The sequence below is a fragment of the Moschus berezovskii genome, chromosome X (assembly GCF_049115385.1).
Source record: "Moschus berezovskii isolate FMDL1 chromosome X, NW_MosBer_1.0, whole genome shotgun sequence".
In the NCBI taxonomy this organism is placed as follows: domain Eukaryota; kingdom Metazoa; phylum Chordata; class Mammalia; order Artiodactyla; family Moschidae; genus Moschus; species Moschus berezovskii.
Window position 1 is genome coordinate 129,796,276 of NC_142488.1, and position 17,140 is coordinate 129,813,415.

At 39.8% G+C, this 17,140-nt stretch overlaps 2 protein-coding genes across 4 annotated transcripts in view; one reads left to right on the forward strand and one right to left on the reverse strand.

Moving 5' to 3' along the window:
• F9 (coagulation factor IX) overlaps positions 1–3,134 on the forward strand; it is a 31,011-nt gene extending 27,877 nt beyond the window's left edge. For both annotated transcript variants that reach the window (XM_055393810.2, XM_088833774.1), the window contains 2 exons: positions 1,300–1,414; positions 2,587–3,134. In XM_055393810.2, the coding sequence (XP_055249785.1) occupies positions 1,300–1,414; positions 2,587–3,134 (663 nt within the window). The remainder of the gene's footprint in view (positions 1–1,299; positions 1,415–2,586) is intronic.
• A 12,602-nt stretch (positions 3,135–15,736) lies between these two features.
• Positions 15,737–17,140, reverse strand: part of MCF2 (MCF.2 cell line derived transforming sequence) — a 122,908-nt gene continuing 121,504 nt past the window's right edge. For both annotated transcript variants that reach the window (XM_088834342.1, XM_088834340.1), the window contains exon 30: positions 15,737–15,780. In XM_088834342.1, the coding sequence (XP_088690468.1) occupies positions 15,737–15,780 (44 nt within the window). The remainder of the gene's footprint in view (positions 15,781–17,140) is intronic.

Genomic DNA, 17,140 nt, shown 5'->3' on the forward strand with positions numbered 1-17,140 from the left:
ACAGATTCAAAAAAAAATAAGATCATTGTTGAGTCTGGACAGTGGTTGAACTGGTGTTTATTATGTTGTGTGAGTTTTCCTATATTTTTATTTTTCAATATGAAAAACAACAGCTAGAATGAAAGGGAAACCTGTGTTTAGAAAAGAGGGTCAGCCCCATAGGTCTCCATGTGGGAGGCTAGTGCTTTAGTGTCTAGGATTAGCCAGGGTTCAATAAATAGAATTCACGACAAAAAGAATCTTCACCAGAGTATGCCCCCAAGGACCTTCTCAGACTCAAACCAGAAAGGAGTGACCACCCCCTTTTCCTAGTTTATTACGAATGGGCTTATGCCTGAGGCTGTATGTGCTTCAGTAAAAGGGCAGCAGTGCCCACAAAGGGTTTACCAAATGTTGAGTGTGCCCTCTAGTGTTCACACTTCTCAGCTTTCTTCCTGAAGAGGTGGACCAAGGACCTTGAATACACAGGAAGTGAAAATTCTCCAAGTTGATCTAGACATTGAGGTGGTAAAAATATCCATAGTCCACTCTGGTTATACGATGAATGTGTAGATGAAAGAATGGACTGACCTCTTATCTAATCATGCCCAGGCTCAAGGTAGTGCTCAAACATCTCTGTCCCCAAATCAAACAATAGCTTTGTAGATCTTTTAGGACAGGGGCAGCTTACAGATCCAGTGGGGGGAGGTGGAGATGGTAGGGGGGAGACCAGAACGAGTGCACAAGTTCGGCTGTTGCTCCCTGCCTGAATGGGCATAGCACAGCCATTAAGTCCCATTTCATATCATTCTTGTTTAGAAAGGGCTTGAAAAGATCTCCTGGAAAAGTCAGTAGTTTTTCTTTCAAATGCTCTATAGCAAGCAGATTTCCTCGTGCATGGACAGGAGACTCAGTAATCACTTGATCTCCAGGAGTCCAGTCAGCGCATTTCAGAATGTACCAGCCATATCCCCAAGAAGCAATTTATGCTATCAGAGAACCTGACTCACCTGGAAAAGAAACCCAAGGACCCCACATCATCCAAAGAAGCTATTTCCTCCTAGTTTCCCCATCTAGCACACCCCCTGGCTATCACTGCTCATTCTCTTCAATACAGTTTCAAAAATGGCTTTTTTGATTGTGCTCCAGGAACACTAAGACATCTTCAAAACTGACACTTGCCAGAAACACTTCACTTCAGCCCGCACCTAGAAGCCAACTTTTTGCTCACTCCTCTAAACAGCACCCATGTTTTTTGTTGTTGCTGTTGTTGTAGATCAAATATATTATGTCGTAAGATTCATCATTTTGTTTCCACAGGTCCTTTTGCATGGTGAAATTGCTGCCTTCTGTGGAGGTTCCATCGTTAATGAAAAATGGGTTGTAACTGCAGCCCACTGCATCAAGCCTGGTGTTAAAATTACTGTTGTTGCAGGTAAATAAACAAGGGATGGCAATTGTTTGCAACAGCCCTAGATCTTCTATATGACTGCTATATCATTTGGGTGTTGGTTTAGTTGCTAAGTCATGTCCAACTCTTGCGACCCATGGAATGTAGCCTGCCAGGCTCCTCTGTCCATGGGGATTCTCCAGGCAAGAATACTGGAGTGGGTTGCCATTTCCTTCTCTAGGGGATCTTCCTGACCCAGGGATTGAGCCCCCGTCTCCGGCATTGCAGTGCAAATATACTTATCTATTGATGTGTCCATTTCCCCACCAGACTGAGCCTTTGCAAAAGCCATGTCATATCACTGATGCTTGTATCCTCACCCCTGGCACAAACTGTAATCTGCCTTCAATTGACATTTGAATGAATGACCAAATGAATGTATTATCTGTGCTCAAAAAAGCAGTCAAAATCCTTGAAATTGGGAATGAGTTTGAGCAAGCTCCAGGAGTTGGTGATGGACAGGAAAGCCTGATGGGCTGCAGCCCATGGGGTCACAAAGAGTCGGACATGACTGAGTGACTGAACTGAACTGAGGATAATTCATAACAAGTCAATTCATTATCACCTGTGAACAGGATGAGACTCGTAAACAGCATGGGTGAACAGATCCATCTATCTGATGGTTCTTAATGGCTTTTTGCCCTGAAAAGTATGCACTGGCCCTCAATTAAGTTTTACCAAAATCGTAACAATACAAGAATAAGATATTTGACACTTGATTGGCAGGTAATTCAATGGTGCCAAGTGGACACTTGGAGAATCTGCTTCTTTATGTGAAAGGTGATATGTGACTGAAGAGAAATTTATTTTCAGTGGGTGAATATAAGCTGCCAGCTAAGGACAGGGGCTTCCCCGCTGGCTCAGTTAGTAAAGAATCCACCTGCAATGCAGGAGACCACCTGTAGCGCATGAGACTGGGGTTTGATCCCTGGGTCAGGAAGATCCCCTGGAGAAGGAAATGGCAACCCATTCCAGTATTCTTGCCTAGGAAGTCCCATGTACAGAGGAGCCTGGTGGGCTCTAGCCCATGGGGTCACAAGAGTCAGGCACAACTGAGCGACTAAACCACCACAAGGAAGTGATGCTAGATGGACACTTGGAAAACGTGTTTCTTTGTGGGAGAGACTGTGGTTGAAAAAGACATTTCTTTTCTATAGGTGAGCATAACACTGAGGAGCCAGAACCTACAGAGCAAAAGCGAAATGTGATCCGTGCTATTCCTTACCACGGCTACAACGCATCTGTTAATAAGTACAGCCATGACATTGCCCTCCTGGAACTAGATGAACCCTTAGAGCTAAATAGCTATGTAACCCCTATTTGCATTGCTGACAGGGAATACACGAACATCTTCCTCAAATTTGGTTACGGTTATGTGAGTGGCTGGGGCAGAGTCTTCAACAGAGGGAGGTCAGCCTCAATTCTTCAGTACCTGAAAGTTCCACTTGTTGACCGAGCCACGTGTCTTCGATCCACGAAGTTCACTATCTACAGTCATATGTTCTGTGCTGGCTACCATGAGGGAGGGAAAGATTCATGCCAAGGAGACAGTGGGGGACCCCATGTTACCGAAGTAGAAGGTACCAGTTTCTTAACCGGAATTATTAGCTGGGGTGAAGAGTGTGCAGTGAAAGGAAAATATGGCATATATACCAAGGTGTCCCGGTATGTCAACTGGATTAAGGAAAAAACAAAGCTCACGTAAAGAAAAATGCATTTCCAAGGCTGACATATTTGAAATTGAACATGGACAAAGTCCTTTACTAACTAATCACTTTCCCATCTCTTTAGATTTGAGTGTATACCTTCTATGAATATTCCTTTTTCTCTTTATGGGGAGAAGTCTAGCTAGACTTCATATTTTACTAGAATAAGTAGATAAGAAAATGTAATCACTAGAAAAACATACTGTGGTGGGAAATTGTGGACATTCCTTCAGGTCTAGCCCTTGACCAAATTGTGAAGTTAAGTTCTTCATCCTGCCTGTCAGGCATCGTAGTTCTCCACCAGGGCAACTCACTGCTTCTCTGTCCTTAGCAGCATTCCTCATGCCAAATCTTTCTTACATCCCCCCACCAAGTTAAAATTTATTGGATCTGTATTCAGGATATTTGGTCTAGTCCATCACAAGGCCAGCCCCACATTCATCCAGGAAGAACATAGGAGCAGCTGAGAGATTAAAAGTCATGGGAAACACTACTTCTTTTTCAGTACCCTTATTCCTGTATCCTTTACCCTTTCCACCTCCTAATCCCCAAATCACCTTTTCTCTTTCCCTCCCCTTTTCCCTACATAGGCATTAAAGGCGGGAAAGGAAGCATTGTACTGTTTTACTGCTGTGCACCTATCCAACCCAGACTTGCTCTCAGTTTCATCTTGGGCCTCATTTTCATCACAGAGATAAAGTAAGGTGCCTGATCTTGGAGGAAAATTCCTCTCAGACAGTCACATTATTAAAATAATACATAATGGAAGGAATGACCCATCAGAGTAGTTTCCTATGGACTTGTAATTGTGTTGTTACGGAGGTTTGACTAGACATGGTTCCATGAAGGCAAACAGGCATGTCATTATTACCAAGAACACTGACATATAGCCAGGTGAGTTGACACCTGTCAGAACAGTCAGTTTGCAAGTAGAACGAATAGTGTCTTCAAGAAAACTCATTGGTGTGTCTCCGGTGTTGTTCATGGCTAAGGAAGAAATTGCTCAGACCAGAAAAGACGAGCATCATGCCTCCTCAACTGGCGTATCACTACAGTGGAGAGGGCTGCACCAGGCTTACAGACATGTATCATTCCCATGAGCCAGCGAACTCCCTTTTGCTGGTTCCATGCTCACTAGGCCACTTATTTTTTTTTATTACAATTAGGTTGTCTATATTATATTCTTTAGAGGGTTATTGACCAACCAATATATCAATCAATCACATCAATATTTTGATCTATTAGACTATTTCCCTCTGTGAATGAAACTGATGTTCTGATTCACACCGTGGCTTTTCATTAATTTGGTTGACGTGAATAATTTACCCTGCATGTGATTACATGTGGAACTACTGACCACACCATGTTTTGGACCACTTTGACCCCCAAGCTGCTGCTGCCCCTGCCCTCATGTTACCCCCATCCAGGTCTCACACTTGCTGATTTCTTTCAACTTACTTTCATTAATCCATTTTTTCCTTGAGTTTTTCAAATAAAAGTATCAATAAATGTAGTTTTCAATTCCTCAAAAAGTGTTTTTTGTTGAATCATTCAAAGAGAGGGCTCCCAAATACTACATTCGGCAGGACACTCAAAAGAATGCATCCAAATGCCATATGACACAGCAGAGATTTGATACTCTGTTATCACACAGCTTTCATGGGAGGCAGTGTGTGCTGTGTCCTGGTGAGGACAGTTGTCTGGATCCACACAGAACAGAATTGAGTCTAAATAGTTGTGAATATGGCCTTGGATAAGTCACTCCACATTTTAAAAAGAGGTTTTTATTTACTTGACTGTGCCAGGTCTTAGTTGTAGCATGTGAAGTCTTACTCCCTGACCAGGGATCAAACCCGGGTCTCCTGCATCGGGAGCACAGAGTCTTAAATCACTAGACCACCACAGAAGTCCTAATCACTCTACATTTTGTGCGTTGACTTCTGCATTGTGTAATGATAGAGTTTGACAGAATGTTCTCCAAGGGCCCCTGTTGACCTTGTGATAGTGAGTTCACGTTCTCCCATTCTTTTATTCAACAAATAATCAAAGAGTGATTACTGTATGCCAACCTCCAATAGTGTTTATTACATGAGTTCACATTTATATATTTTGTGAGTTAACTAAAATAATGTATGTGAATTGCCTTGTTGTCGCCTACTATGCTACTACACAATAGTTAGTAAATGTTAGCTAAATCTGAATCCATGGTTATCCCACAATAGGAATTATTATATTGAGTATCAGGAGAAGAGACAATACTTTAATAAAAATAATGCCTAGCATTGAGGTTTCATGAACAAACAAAAGAAATCAATCCGGCTATTGTTGGTTAAAGGAGAGAGGAGACACTGATTATCCACCTTAGGTTTGAGTAGGACACTGATTCATGTATGGAAACGCGTTACTTCACATTTGAATGAGGACGCAAGGTCTGTATCTACAGCGCTCTGCGATTGGTAAAAGGGAGCCACTGGCCTTGTTTCCATGGAGACCACCCTTTACAAAGAGAACAATGGGGGCGTGGTCTTACACTTCCTGTAATTGGTCTTCCCTGCGGCAGAGGGAGGAGCTTCTGGGCCCACCAGTCTGGAGCCACAGTCTTTTTTACCCCATGAGTTCAAAAATGACTGCATTCTTTTACCAGTCACCTGGGGCATGTTGCCGCCAGTAAACATTTGGAGCCTTTAAGCCCACCTAAGAGCTTCGGAGCCAGGCCCTCGCTAGAGTCTACCTAGAGCATTTACAGTCGCCATATAAGAATCATTAATGCTTTCAAAATCGCTGTAGCTAGTCAAAATGGGCTGAAACATGCTGCTGCAATATTGGAAGTGACAGATTAAAACAGAACTCTTGCTGAGTGGATAAAAGTGTGTTAATGTAGTGCAGTCATTTCAAGTTGCTGTTTAAGTATGATTGTTTTGGGTTCTTTTGAATATTAGTTGCTGAATGATGACAGGAACAAAATGTCCAATTTTCTCTGCCAAGGGAGAAAGGTTTTCTCCCCTACTTTCATGAACTGTGACAGACCAGTTCAAAAAATTGCTTAATTATAATTCTTAAACCACTTCTGAAAGCTGACAATCCAATCTAAGAAAGTCAGAGCAGCAAGGGCCCTTAGATACTATCCAAATCACTCTGTCCATTTAACAGATGAGGAAATTGAGTCTCCCACTTCACATTGTGGAAGTACAGTACTTTCAATTAGAGCTTTGTCTGTGTTTTTAGGGCAGTGGGGGGCATTCTGCATTGGTGGAAATCCTTTCAGCAAACCTGGGACTGAGCACTGCCTAAAATTCTTGTTAGTGATGCTCAAATTGACAAACAAGTGACCAAATCAACAAGACCATCAGGTAGCAGGGAAGGCAGAGTGGCCATCCAATAACAAACTGGAACCGCAGTCCTGGACTCAGGGCAGCACCTGTGTAGTGAACCTGCAGTGCTGGTGTCTGGCTTTTAGCCCAGCTGAGAGAACTGGGCCTTCCAGGTGTGACATTTGACTTCCAGAGCAAGTTGATCTCTGTTATCTGGCACACAGTCATCCCAGAAACATTTCAGCTCGATTCATTGCAACTGTGCAGGGTTAAACATAGGCAGCACACCAAGACAGCAGGCTACTGCAGAAGTTGTTGTTTGAAAGCTGAAGGAAGGCTTCAAAGGCCAGCCGGAGCTGGGGTGCTAACAATGCCATACAGTCCTGGGTGACAGGGGAAACAGACTTCAGCAGCTGACTGCCCTGTCTGAGCAAAGCACTCAGGGCTCTTTTTGAATCTGAGGCTGATGCTATTTAGAAATCTCAGGATTAAAAAATGAATGCTAGGGTCAGTGGATTAATATAAAACAAAAACTGGGGAGAGGGGGATCTCATGGTTAAAGCCACAAAAATCATGTTCTGGAAACTACGGAGACTGCTGAAGTTACAGCAGGCAAAAAACTTGGCCTGGGAACCGTGTCCTTTCCAACCAAGCCAGGTATCCAGATTACTCATGTTCTCCAAGAGTAGTTTCAAGGTAGACCGTTTCCACTGTGTCTGTAGGGTTATGGCTTGCCTAGAGGTTTCCAGAGTTAATTTCGGCCTCTACTAGGGATAAGGTTATCAGAAGGGAAAAACAGGAGGAAGAAACTTTCTTATAGATAAAGAGGCAATGGCTTCTAGAACAGAGCTGAGGACCTGTCACAGAATGAGAGTAATATTTTGAACTCCTGGCCAGATCATTCCACCCTGGTAGGAGACTGACCTCTTTTTTCCCCCATCCTCACCCCTACCCTGTCCCAGAGAGTTATCTTGATTGGAGAAGGATGGAAATAAGCACATGGATATTCCTGATTCCAAGGACTTCTTTTCAAAAGACTGCTTCTTCGCAATGTTAAATATGATATCCTAATCTAGTGGAGGTGATCGAATTCCAGTTGAGCTATTTCAAATCCTGAAAGATGATGCTGTGAAAGTGCTGCATTCAGTATGCCAGCAAATTTGGAAAACTCAGCAGTGGCCACAGGACTGGAAAAGGTCAGTCTTCATTCCAATCCCAAAGAAAGGCAATGCCAAAGAATGCTCAAACTACCGCACAATTGCACTCATCTCACATGCTAGTAAAGTCATGCTCAAAATTCTCCAAGCCAGGCTTCAGCAATATGTGAACCGTGAACTTCCAGATGTTCAAGCAGGTTTTAGAAAAGGCAGAGGCACCAGAGATCAAATTGCCAACATCCGCTGGATCATGGAGAAAGCAAGAGAGTTCCAGAAAAACATCTATTTCTGCTTCATTGACTATGCCAAAGCCTTTGACTGTGTGGATCACAATAAACTGTGGAGAATTCTGAAAGAGATGGGACTACCAGACCACCTGACCTGCCTCTTGAGAAACCTGTATGCAGGTCAGGAAGCCACAGTTAGAACTGGACATGGAACAACAGACTGGTTCCAAACAGGAAAAGGAGTATGTCAAGGCTGTATATTGTCACCCTGCTTATTCAACTTATGTGCAGAGTACATCATGAGGAACGCTGGGCTAGAAGAAGCACAAGCTGGAATCAAGATTGCTGGGAGAAATATCAATAACCTCATATATGCAGATGACACCACCCTTATGGCAGAAAGTGAAGAGGAACTAAAAAGCCTCTTGATGAAAGTGAAAGAGGAGAGTGAAAAGGTTGTCTTGAAGCTCAACATTCAGAAAACAAAGTTCATGGCATCTGGTCCCATCACTTCATGGGAAATAGATGGGGAAACAGTGGAAACAGTGTCAGACTTTATTTTTTGGGACTCCAAAATCACTGTGGATGCTGATTGCAGCCATGAAATTAAAAGACGCTTACTCCTTGGAAGGAAAGTTATGACCAACCTAGATAGTATATTAAAAAGCAGAGACAGTACTTTGCCAACAAAGGTCCATCTAGTCAAGGCTATGGTTTTTCCAGTGGTCATGTATGGATGTGAGAGTAGGACTGTGAAGAAAGCTGATCGCCGAAGAATTAATGCTTTGGAACTGTGGTGCTGGAGAAGACTCTTGAGAGTCCCTTGGACTGCAAGGAGATCCAACCAGTCCATTCTAAAGGAGATCAATCCTGGGTGTGCATTGGAAGGACTGATGCTAAAGCTGAAACCTCATGCAATGAGTTGACTCACTGGAAAAGACTCAGATGCTGGGAAGGATTGGGAGCAGGAGGAGAAGGGGACAACAGAGAATGAGATGGCTGAATGGCATCACCGACTCGATGGACATGAGTTTGATTGAACTCCAGGAGTTGGTGATGGACAGGGAGGCCTGGCGTGCTGTGATTCGTGGGGTCACAAAGAGTCGGTCATGACTGAGCGACTGAACTAATCTATAAAAACTTGCTGATGCTTCCAGCATGCTGTCTTAGATAGCTTCTGCAAATTAATAATCATGTAGTGGCTCAGGTGTTGACCTCATAAAGCTAAAAGGGTCCCAGGATTTACACATGACATGCTTTAGGAAGAGCTATATATAAAAATCTGTTTTCCTCTTGGAATATATGACAAAAATAAGCACGCATTTTCATGATATTAAAACTCAGCTCAAAAGTAAGTAGCCAAATTAAGAATACACCAGGTCTCTGAGAAACAGCACATGCATGCGTGTTGTCACTTCAGTCATGTCCAACTCTGCAACCCTATGGACTATAGCCTGCCAGGCTCCTCTGTCCATGGGGATTCTCCAGGCAAGAATACTGGAGTGGGTTGCCATGCCCTCCTCCAGGGGATCTTCCTGACCCAGGGATCGAAGCCCCATCTCTTATGTCTCCTGCATTGGCAGGCGTGTTCTTGACCACTAGTGCCACCTGGGAAGCCTCGAGAAACTCAGTGCATGATTGTTAAATGAATGAACCAATGGATAAATGAAATGGAAGGAAAACAACCTATTACTGACCACATCAGAGCAAAACACAGTCATCTAGGGTAAGAATGAGAAATTCACCCTGAACACAGGGAATAGGCCATAGCAAAAGAGACTGATAAATACAGAGAGAATGCCTACATTCATGTCCTTCCAAGGATTATGACAGGAGTTATCATTACTTTCTAGGAAATGTAAAACAGATTAGCCTTACAAGACCGTGGTTATAGTCTTGAGCTCCTTGAGCACATGTGTCAATGTTTCCCAGGGGTAGACACTTCAGAGTGGAATTGCTAAGCTATACAGTATTTACTTCAACTTTATTTGGTATTAGCAAATTGTTCATCAAAGGGTTGTACCAATTTATGTGCCAGTAACATCATGTAAGAGTTCTTGTTTCACATCCTTTCCAGCACTTGGTATTTTGAGGAACACAAGCAGATTTTAAAGCTACAAATTCTCATATGTAAAATGGCTGTTTTGCATTGAATTCAGGTATTTTGAAACTAGCTCTAAATGTATAAGTGTAGCTTTGTGTCTTCCCCAAGGTCAGTAAAGAGACCACTTTAGCTTTTAATATTAGATTCCAAAACATCCACTAGGATTTTTCCATTTTAAGTCATTTTTGTTATGGTTGAGAAGTTAAAGTTCACTTATTTTATCTGTTCTTGTAGCTTGCCATGTAAAAGAGCACATTCACTATCAAACTGAGATTAAAAAAAATATATTCACTAAGATAAGTCTCAGTACATCACGTTCTTTTCATGCTTCAGATCTGTCTGACTTTCACTCTACCCTGCTCCTCTGTTCTATTATGATGTTTTAATTTATTCTCCAGCCTGGGTTTCGTTTGTTTGGTTATATTGGGAGTAATTGAGTTAGTGAGTCTATCTCATGAATACTTAGACAAAATGTATCTTTGAAACAGTTTACATTTTATTTGCTTTGGGCTTAAGCAAAGTTTCATTTACCTTTTTCACAAAGTCCAGCTTCATGGGCTGTTCTCAATACACATTATTAGTCCCACTTTGTATACATTTGCTTCAGAACTTAATGGTGAATTCGTGTATGTGAAATGAGGTGATCAACGAATATAAGGTAGCCTCTCATCAAGTACAAGGGAAAACTTTTTAAATTTTTTAATTAATTTTTACTGGTATACTTGCTTTACAGTGTTAGTTTCTGCTGTCGGAGAAGGCAATGGCACCCCACTCCAGTACTTTTGCCTGGAAAATCCCATGGACAGAGGAGCCTGATAGGCTGCAGTCCATGGGGTCGCTAAGGGTCAGACTCGACTGAGCGGCTTCACTTTCACTTTTCACTTTCACACATTGGAGAAGGAAATGGCAACCCACTCCAGTGTTCTTGCCTGAAGAATCCCAGGGACGGGGGAGCCTGGTGGGCTGCCGTCTATGGGGTCACACAGAGTCGGACACGACTGAAGTGACTTAGCAGCAGCAGCAGCAGTATATATATATGTCAGTCTCTATCTCCCAGTTTATCCCGTTCCCCCCTTCCACCCTTGGTAACCCTAAGTCTGTTCTCTACATCTGTGACTCTATTAAGGGAAAACTTTAGACTTGAGTATGTCTTGAGCTTTAACACAGAAAATACATTTTGAACTAAAGAGAATTTTTTTTTTAAAAAGCCAGTTGTAACTTCTATTAATTTCCTTTTGAATGATATAAAGGGTTTAGTTTTGTCTGTAACATTGATTGGTTGGTTTGCTTGCTGTCCTTGGGCAAACCCCATAAGACCAACTACAAACTGATCATCCCAAATCAACAAAGGGGAAGTGTACTGAAATGTAACAAAAATGACTTGTTTTGACAATTAATTGCTTAAGACTTGATTCACTGAGCACTCTGGAGTCTACTGCTCCTAAGGGAAGACCATTCCTGTGTTCTAATACCTACTAATAACAAGCATTTTTCTCAGAGAAAGTCTGTTAAGTCAAACTGGATTGATTTCTGTCTAAACCTCAAACAAAATCACTGACCTAACTTCTCTTCAAGTGGAGCATTTCTCATACTCTCTTATACTTTCAAAAACATACTCTGAAATTTTCTCTCTTCTTAAGAGAATACCATAGCCTAGAAGTTGGGAAGTCTTTTATAACAACTATATACGCTATATTGTGAGATTCATATGTAACTGTGGAAATGTCAACAATATTATTAGGTTGGCCATAAAGTTCGTTCAAGTTTTTCCATAAGTTCTTACAGAAAAACTTGAACGAACTTTCTGGTCAGCCCAATACTTATTCCTCAGACAATGCATAAATAAAAACTTGAATACACATTTTAATTTTCAGGGAGTTCTTGAAGATGAATTAAATGTTTGATTAAGCAATTGACTGCTGGTACTTCCTCAAAGGAAATGGTAACCAACTCCAGTATTCTTGCCTGGAGAATCCCATGGACGGAGAAGCCTGGTAGGCTACAGTCCACGGGGTCGCAAAGAGTCGGACACGACTGAGCGACTGAACGAACGGAACGGAACGGACTTCCTCAAAAAAGCTAAAAATAAATTTAAAGGCCAAAAGAAATAGTTGAATCTGTGATGGGATCGTCATTAAAACAACTGAAACAACCCAACCAAACCAATGTGATAGGTTTTGATTCTCCTTCTATATTAAGGCATAAGTTCTAACTCCCTAATGAGCTGTGGAAAAGATTAAGTCTAGCAGACCCAGCTAAGAGCCCTTTGCAAAATCAACAGTTCAGAAAACAGCTGTGGGTATCTAGATGCTTTCCAGCTTTCCTTGGACTTCATCAAATGGAAGCAGATTTTTTTCAGTGTGTGGAAATATCCTCTCACAACCATGGCTATCTTACCCCTGAAACCTCATGTACTGCTATCCTACAGATTTGGGTAAAGAAATTTTTTGAGCAAAATATTCTACCCTACCTCTGTGTCTCTGTCTCTCTCAGAGAAGCAAGGCTACAAGTAAACATGTTTTTACAACTTTTCTAGCACTATTTATTAAACTGTCTCTCATTTCCCCACATGCAATGCTACATTCATCAATACAGCAAATTACATATATATAAGACTCTGTTTCTGGGTTTTCTTTGTTCTATGGTATTTTGTCTATCATTGAGCTCATTTTCTTTGTTTTATTTATTACAACTTTATGACAAAAGTGAAGGTAAGCAAGTAACTCAAAATAATTATTGTGTCTTTCAGTTCAGTTCAGTTCAGTTGCTCAGTCTTTAGTGTATCACTAATAAATGAAAGGAAAGGAGTTTTCTATTCTCTGACAAATCATACCAATGTTTTCTTAGGTCAGGCCCCTCCAGGCAATAGAAATTAAAAAAATAAATAAATAAACAAATGGGACCTATCAAACTTACCAGCTTTTGTGAAGCAAAGAAAACCATAAACAAAATGATGACAACCTATAGAATGGGAGAAAATATTTGCAAACAATGCAACAGACAAGGGCTTAATTTCCAGCATATACAAATAGCTCACACAACTCAACAATAACAACAACCAAAGAAAAAAAAAACTCAATTCAAAAATGGGCAGAAGACTCAAATAGACATTTCCCCCAAAGAAGAAATATAGATGGCCAACAGGCACATAAAAAGATGCTCAACATCACTAATTATTAGACAAATGCAAATCAAAACTATAATGAGGTACCACCAGTCAGAATGGCAATCATTGAAATCTACAAATAACAAATGCTGGAAAGGGTGTGGAGAAAAAGAAACCCTCCTATACTGTAGATGGGAACATAAGTTGGCACAGACACTGTGAAAAACAGTATGGAGGTTCCTCAGTGTTCTTGCCTGGAGAATCCCAGGGATGGAAGCCTGATGGGCTGCCGTCTATGGGATCGCACAGAGTCAGACACGACTGACGTGACTTAGCAGCAGCAGCAGCAGAAAACTAAAAATAGGCTAGCATATGACCCAGCAATCTCACTCTTGGTCACATATCAGGACAAAACCATAATTCAAAAACATACATGCATCTCTATGTCCATAGAAGCACTATTCACAATAGCCAAGAGGTGGAAACAACCTAAATGTCTGTCGACAGATGACTGGATAAAGAAGATGTGGTACATATAGGCAATGGAATATTACTTAGCAATTAAAAAGAGTGAAATAATGCCATTTGCAGCAACATGGATGCAACTAGAGATTATCACACTAAGTCAGAAAGAGAAAGACAAATATCACGTGACATCACTTATATGTTGAATCTAAAATATGACACAAATGAACCTATCTATGAAACAGAAACAGAATAATGGATTAGAGAAGAGACTGGGGGTTACCAAGAGGGGAAGGACTTGGGGGAGGGATGGAGTGCAAGGTTGGGGTTAGCAGATGTAAGCTTTTATATATAGAATGGATAAACAAGGTTCTGCTGTATAGCACAGAGAACTGTATTCAATATCTTATGATAAACCATAATGGAAAAGAATATATATGTGTGTGTGTGTGTATAACTGAATTACTTTGTTGTACAGCAGTAATTAACACAATATTGTAAGTCAACTATACTTCAATTTAAAAAAAAAAGAAAGGAAAAGCTTTTTCAATGATACTAAACCAAAAAAAAATATACGAGTGAGTTTAAGGTTGGATATTTTTAATGTGGAATTAATGCAAGTACATTTACATTTTTAGTACATTTATAATGTAATTAAAATTTGAAGACTTAAAGGGAAATTGCTGCTATGTTTCATAGTAACACATATTTATAAGTCCAATAAAATCAACACAGTGCATTACATGTACAAATATAGCATTCATTGTCCAGTGATTGAAACATTAAAAGACTATACTGTATGTTTGAATCTATAGGACTCAGTATTTTCTTAAATAATTAAAATCCTTAGCTTAATACCATGAAAATTAAATGTTTTGTGCAGAGGGGCACCATTATTCAAAGGTTTTAACTCCTAACTCTATCTTCTAGCCACAGGATCAGCAAACAAAAGTGTTTTTTAATATTTTGTTGTTGTTTCAGGAGCATTAATCAAGTGAAATATCAAACATATGGACAGTTTCATGAGTTAGCTATAAATCAGCCATCACAAATTCTAGCAATGGGACATTAGAAGATTTATAATTTACAGGTGCCTTTGAATAAAATACAATTGGTTTGTCATATAAACGGTTACATCAAATGATACCATTGAAATAAATTATGATTTGACATAATACACAAAACTACTTTAAAAGATAAATAATTTGTGTATTATATAGTTGTGTTGTTTTCTGTAAAACCAGTCATCAAAAACCATGCACCTAATATGCTAACTTGATAGTAAAACTCATGATCCATGATTCAAAAGGCAGCAATTTCAAACCACTGACTTTAGTGGCCCATTATACAAAATATTCCAAGCCTAAGTTCAACACTGCATGCAACAACTGAGCCTGTGCTTTAAAACAAGTGATCTTACCATTTACATATTTAAAAGGACATCCATATATATGCATATATTATTAAAGAAAAAGCACACAAAGAAATACAATATAACTTACGAAACTCTGCAGTAGAATAGTTTTTCTAGAAAATTCAAAAGCAAGTAAAGACACTGGAAAGCAGAGCTTTGTTACAGGAATACCTCTTGTGCAAATACTAATATTTAACTTAAAGCTGTGATGTATCTAAATTTCAATGCATAAAATGTAAACTTCAGCATCCTAACTGCAGGATTTTTAGCTTTGGGCCTTTCAAAGACAGCTCTGACAACCCTAAATACCAGTCTAAGTGCAAAAGAGGTCCTTCAGAACATATCCCTTTGGTATATGGTAAAGTCACAAAGATAATGAAATTAAATAATAAAAAAAACTATCAATTACCAAAGGGGTTTAAAATCTCTGATTATCTCTCATCTCTCTTTGGATTTTTGTTTTGTTTTGTTACTGAAAAGTTAGCCCCCAAATTTTTGCCTGTAAATATTCAGAATAATTGATAATATGGTTTTCAGGTGGAATCTGAACACATGCCATGAAAAACCCTACTTGGAAACAAAATAACACTGCACTTTTCACCTGAGGGGATGGAGGGTGTGAAGATGGCTTCTTGCAAGAATGACACAAACTGTGAATGATGAAGTCCACCTCAGTCCTGAGGAAATTCTGTGAATGTCATGGGCAGAACAGGATCATCTGACTCTTGTACTGTTTATCTGTAACACTGAACTAGAGCTATAATCTAGTTCACACCTCCAAAGGAAACCTTATTTTTTAAAGTCTATTCATTCTCCTTTAATTCAAGGGGAACTTAGTTTCCTTGTTACTCAGAGCAGCATCTACAAAATAATGAAGAATGATATTAATACTCAAGTGACTTGTAAGGCCAAAAATGTCCGTGCTATGACTTCTAACACTAAATGTGAGGATTCAAAGTGAAAGTCGCTCAGTCATCTCCAACTCTTTGCGACCCTATAGACTATACAGTCCATGGAATTCTCCAGGCCAGAATACTGGAGTGGGTAGCCTTTCCCTTCTCCAGGGGATCTTCCCAACCCAGGGATTGAACCCAAGTCTCCCACATTGCAGGCGGATTCTTTACCGTCTGAGCCACAAGGGAAGCCCAAGGTCCATCCTAATTTCAAAGGTGATGTCTTTTGGATATTTATTTTAATATGAAAGTTGTTATTCTGTTACATAGTGGTTTATTAAAAGCATCTATTTTACCAACAGCATAATTTCACTAGAAGCAAAATAAAATTCACATCTCATACAACCAGATTTCACAAATATTGTATGAATTATGCTGTGTATATACAGATGAAACATGTTAAGCACATAATTCACAGAGATACCTTTACATTCCATTTGCCAGAATTCAAATAAAATACTCTAATATATATTTTGAAACCTAAGTGCTGTTGACAGTTGCATATGTGGTCAATTTTCATTTCCTAATCCATTAACTGACACACAATACAATCTATTTTTGTAGGCCACATTATACTATTTTGTCCTATGCAATGTAATATGAGGATAGATCTCAATCAGGACCATATGATATTATAGCATTCAACCAAAATCTACCAATAAGTATTAATTTTTGTCACTTTGACCTGTCATAAATGCATGTTACTTGAAAGAAATGTTTATTTTTAAAACATCTAAAGTCAGAACTTGCTAGAGAACGGGGACCTATGGAACCATGTCACCTTATCTAGTAGCATGTCACGCTAAGAGAGTAATACATGCTTTAAATGCCGATGATATACCAATCCATTACACATAACTCTCCCAATGACACTGCAAGAAAAGGATACTGAAAAGTGTACTGACGGTAGAAAGTAGAAAATACAAATGGAAAGAATAGTGTGATATTTTTCCCCAAATAAAATGTACGTACATCAACAAATGTATGTTAAGCCCTTTATTGCCTGAAAAATAAGCACAGGCTTGAAGTAGATTTAAGTTGTTTGTCATGTACTTTTCAAAGAATGGTAATATGTCCTAAATCTACTGTGATTAGTTACAGTAATGGAATCATTTTAAATTAAAACTAATGTGCAATTTTACATGTCCTGCATTACAGTTAGCTAAAATTGAATGTAATTAACTTTGTCCTGAATTAAGTTTGAGGACATCTGGCTCTATATTTAAATGATGATGATAAAAGTTATGGAAAATCTACTGAGTGTTCCT